The following is a 4,747-nucleotide window of genomic DNA, read 5'->3' as shown; positions in this document are numbered from 1 at the left end:
GGGGGACGGCCCACGCGGAGGCAGTGCACACTGGGGTCGGCCCACATGGTGGCAGTGCACACAGAGGACAGCCCACGTGTTCAGTGCAGCAGTTGTCTCCAGGCACCTGCTATGGGCAGGAAGCGAACTGTGGCCTGAGCCCCACAGAATGCCCATCCTGTGTGAGCAGTGAAAACACACACAACATCAACACGCACTTCAGAGGAGACAAGGAAGTGAGGCCGTCCAGTGGGAAAGGTTGGGTGAGTGGCGAGAGTGATGATTACTCTGTCACTTTCCACACAGAGACGGATGCCGGCAGGCTGGGGGTGTTAAGGGTGCTTCATAAAGGAGGTCGGGGTTTTCAGGATGAGCAGGGTTCAGACAAGGGGACACCTTGCCGTGAGTTTTCTGCCCATTTTGTGGAACGTGAATTCACTGCTCTGATGGTGTAGGTAAATAAGATAGAAAAGAAATTTTTAAATAAGATGAGCAGACTGTGAGCGCCAATGTAGAGTCCCCCTGAAAGTGCTCTTCTTGCTTTGGGGGGCAGGGTGCCACCTGCTACTTTGGAAAAATGCAGTCAGGGCAGAATAGAAAATTGAGCTGGGGGAGGATCTTTGTGTTTCTTGGTTTGCACCTCCTGGATTTGTGCACCAAGCAAGACTAGTAGAGGCTGTATTGGTGTCGGAGCCATGACAGAGGCAGGCGTCAGGGAGGATTCCGGGCACTGGAGAGGAATGATGGGAGGACTCTGCCCTCTCTGGCACTGCAGGGAATTATGAGAAAAAGGTAACTTCATAGGCAGAGTTAGAGTTCAAGAGAGAGGAAGTCCTTCTGACTGCAGTGATCATCCCTAGAAGATGGTGAGAGTTTCTGCATTTAGGTGAGGGTTCCAGGATGGATTGATAGAAAAGGCAGAATTTTCAAATAAGCTGGACACATGGAGATTATTTATAGCACCAGAGGAGAAACCATAGAGAGGAACAAGGGGAAAATATGACCATCAACTATGTAGAATGCCAAACCTGCCTTGAGAAGGGCTGAAATGGAAAGACAGAATGGACGGTCAGGAGACAGATCAGATTTCCAGTTTCACAGAAACCAAGAGAAGAATGAACCTAAGAGCACAGGGCACGAGCTGGGAGGCCCTTGAGAGGTCCAACCCCTACCCCCTACTACTGGGGAGACAACCTGGGATCCCCACAACCGGGCAGGGCTGGTGACCAGCAGACTGTGGCCCAAAACACGTGGAATTCGGGGTCAGCCCAGTACTGTACTCTGGGTCTCACTCTTCTCTCCTTCTAAGACTGTCAATGGATCCACTGGGCCCTTCATGTAAATAAACTTCATGATCTGAGAGTCTCTCTCTTTTCAAAATCATACGGAAATCCAGGGAAGAAGAGACCTACATGTGGCTGTGAGGAGACTGTCCCCAAAGCCATTCCTCTCTGTGCTCCAGACAGGGTGAAGAGGAGCCTCTCAGCTGGCCTGCCCCTCACGCAGGGCTAAAGCCTTCCAAGGCTTCCTCACCCAGACACAGGTGGGGAGAAGCAGTTCCCTAGAGCATCTCTGTTGTGTCTGTGAAGCTGAGTACATCAGGTTCTGAGGAAGACCAGACCCTGAGCCTCCACATGCCCCCTGATTAGCAGAGCCCGGGTCTAGAGGGCAGGGCAGACGCTGTTTCAGAAAACCTCAGCCCTGGCTATAATTTGGCTTTTTAAAAGAAGTTTTTAGGATCAAATGGACATAGTTGGATCTTCAAGGCAAAGTGTTGCTGCTCTAGAAAGAATGTGTTGATGGAATCGGGAGCTCCAGTCTGGTTTCGGAGAAGGCTGAGGCAGCGAGGACAGTGTCCAAATACTGTATCACACCTGCTTCCTGAGGACACCGCACTTGCTTGTGACTGCGACCTGTCCTCCAGGGAGACGCCCACCTGCAGGAGTGCCAGTGTCCAGGTGCTGGCTGCAGCAGGCGCGTCTCCTGAAGTTCACTGTCCACACCCAGGCGTTCTGTGTAACAGGAATCAATGGGCAGCCTTGTTATGTGTTGATAGGATTGTGTGGACTTCCCTGAGGACCTGATGCACCCCTACAATTGGAAAAATGTGTAGCGATTTTCTGATGATTTTTAATTTAGGAGTCATGTATATGTTTAATCAATTATACCATGCTACTTAATTAAGCTTTCAGATGAGAGTAGCAATCACTTCAGTGGTTAAAGTCCTCCGAGTTGAATTCATTACATTGGGTAGTTATTTCTCTCCTATTCTATTCATGTTTATGAATCTAGTCACTTTGGTGACACATGATTCCAGTATCACAGTGGCTCTCAATCATTATTGGGGGATAATTCAACGCTCAGAAGAAATTCAGCAATGTCTGGTACCATTTTTGTTGTCAGGAACAGGGATGCCTGTGACATCTAGCAGGGATGGAGGGAGGCCAGAGACACTCACCTCCTACAGTGCAGTCCCCATGAGGAAATGTCGTGTGGTCCTAGGAGCCAGCAAGGCTGAGCCCAGTGTCCCACAGGGCAGTCCCCACAAGGAAATACTGTGCAGGTCCAGGTGACAGCAGGGCTGAGGCCGAGAAGCAGGGCTTCTGCCGCCAAGGATAATCCACGCAACCCTTGGGTAGCCCGCCGGCGCCTCTGTGTTAGTGGAAGGCATGGACGTTTCCCTGGACCCATGAGCTATTCTGTGGGGTTGCTCAGGCACTAATGCACCGTGAACTCCCAGCTGCATAAGGGAAAAACTTTATTCCTTTATTTCCTTTATAAGGAAAACTCCCAACGTTTTCCTTATAAAGTCTCGGCCAGTTGCTTTTCTTCCTTATACATAAAATGAACCATTGTCAAGGAAATTCGTCTGACACATAGACCTGGTTTTGTTCTGTCCATCTTTTTATTTTATTTTATTTTACTATATTTTATTAAATTTCAGATTAATATGAGAGCACAAAGGTTTAGGTTACCTTGTTTTCATTTATGAGGTAAAGTTCAAGTTGTAGCTGAGCCCGTCAGCTGGGGGTGTCTGAACACCCTCACATTGTACACATTAGATGAGGCCCTGCCCCTCCCCCTCCCCCTCCGCCTCCTCTCCCCTCCCCCTTTCTAGACTATATTTACATTTGTCTTTGGTGTGGGCATGTAGTTGTTTATCTATTGATTTCATGTTAGTATTAAGTACATGGGATATTTTTTTTTTCAATTGTTGAGATAGTTTACTAAGAAGAATGTATTGCTACTCTGTCCAGGTAAACACAAGAGATATAAAGTCTCCATCCTTTCTTATGGCTGAATAATACTCCATGGTACACGTATACCTCAGTTTGTGAATCCATTCATGGGACAATGGGCACTTGGGTTGATTCCATGTCTTGGCAAGTGTGAACTGAGCTGCGATAAACATTCTAGTGCAGATGTCCTTGTGGTAAAATGGTTTTATTTCTTCTGGGTAGATGCCTAGTACTGGGATTGCAGGATCGAATGGAAGGTCCAGTTTTAGTTCTTTGAGAATTCGCCATATTTCTTTCCACACAGGTTGAATTATTTTGCAGTCCCACCAGCAGTGTGTTCCATTCATCTTTCAACCCCATCTTTGCCCCCTTCCTGCTGTCCTGTGAATGCCACAGCCCTGCCATCTGCAGCAGCCCCAGTGTGGACCTGGCCCCTGCCCGGCCTCTCCCCGTGGAGGCTTCACCAGCCTCGTCTCGGGACCCAGTCTCCCTTCTGTCCTCCAGGACCTTTTGCCCTTTGGTGCTGTTGCCACACACGGGTGTTGGTTTGCCGTGGTTTCCTCCCCTGTCAGGACATGTCCTTTACTAAATGAAGCTGCCACGATGCATTTCATTCTCATGTTTTGTTGTTTGTGGGTTGTTTTTTTTTTTAATTTTCTTCTTTTTGAGACAGAGTCTCACTTTGTCACCCCTGGTAGGGTACAGTGGCATCATAGCTCACAGTAACCTCAACCTCTTGGGCTAAAATAATCGTCTTGCCTCAGCCTCCCAAGTAGCCAGGACTACAGGTGCCTGCCACAACACCAGGTTATTTTTAGAGACAGGGTTTCCTTCTGGCTCAGGCTGGTCTAGCAACCTGTGATCTCAGACAACCCACCCACCTCGGCCTCCCAGAGTGCTGGGATTACAGGCATGAGTACCGCAGCTGGCCTTCCCATGTTTCATTGAAAAGTTTTATATCCAATTATTGTTCACAGATTGTCATTTCAGTTCCTGAAGTATAACAGTTCTTGTTTATTACAGTAAGCACACAAGGTGCCTGGTTTGGGGACAGAGACAGCACCTAACTACCGTTTGTGTTGGCCTCCACAGGTTTACCTGAAGAACAAAGGTACTCCAAGCTGTCTGTGGGGGGCACAGCCATGTCATCATTTCAGAGACACAGGGAGAGCCACACCACTCAGGTAATGACTGTATATGTTCACGGGGACAGTAACAACTGAAATTAAATTAGGACAAGACACACAGGAAGCCGTATTTCACCTTTCTGGGATGCAGAGCTCTGATTCTCTCCTCTACCCTCGGCTTCTTCAGCTCAACCTTGTCCTCTCTGCTCTATCTCAGCTGACCGTAATATTCTGCTTCTTTCACAATAATCATAACGTCCAAAAGAACTAAAAATTAATTCATTGTTCTAAGGTTTTAAATGACATGTTGTAGACATACTTATGCTGTGAAAGTTCTGCCAGGGAGAGATGGTGGTGACCCTGAACGGTGTTGGTACCCAGAGAGATGGGGGTGACCCTGAA

The 4,747-nt window shown here is 48.1% G+C and overlaps 1 protein-coding gene across 1 annotated transcript in view; it reads left to right on the top strand.

The window, feature by feature from the left end:
- Positions 1-4,747, top strand: part of MYO16 (myosin XVI) — a 407,489-nt gene that overhangs the window by 375,940 nt on the left and 26,802 nt on the right. Inside the window, exon 30 of the mRNA XM_003800011.3 lies at positions 4,311-4,402. Coding sequence (XP_003800059.2) covers positions 4,311-4,402 — 92 coding nt within the window. The remainder of the gene's footprint in view (positions 1-4,310; positions 4,403-4,747) is intronic.

The sequence above is a fragment of the Otolemur garnettii genome, unplaced genomic scaffold (genome assembly GCF_000181295.1).
Source record: "Otolemur garnettii isolate 467f Iridium unplaced genomic scaffold, OtoGar3 scaffold00161, whole genome shotgun sequence".
NCBI lineage: Eukaryota > Metazoa > Chordata > Mammalia > Primates > Galagidae > Otolemur > Otolemur garnettii.
The sequence above is the reverse complement of the archived record's forward strand: the minus strand, read 5'-3'. Positions and strand labels throughout refer to the sequence as shown.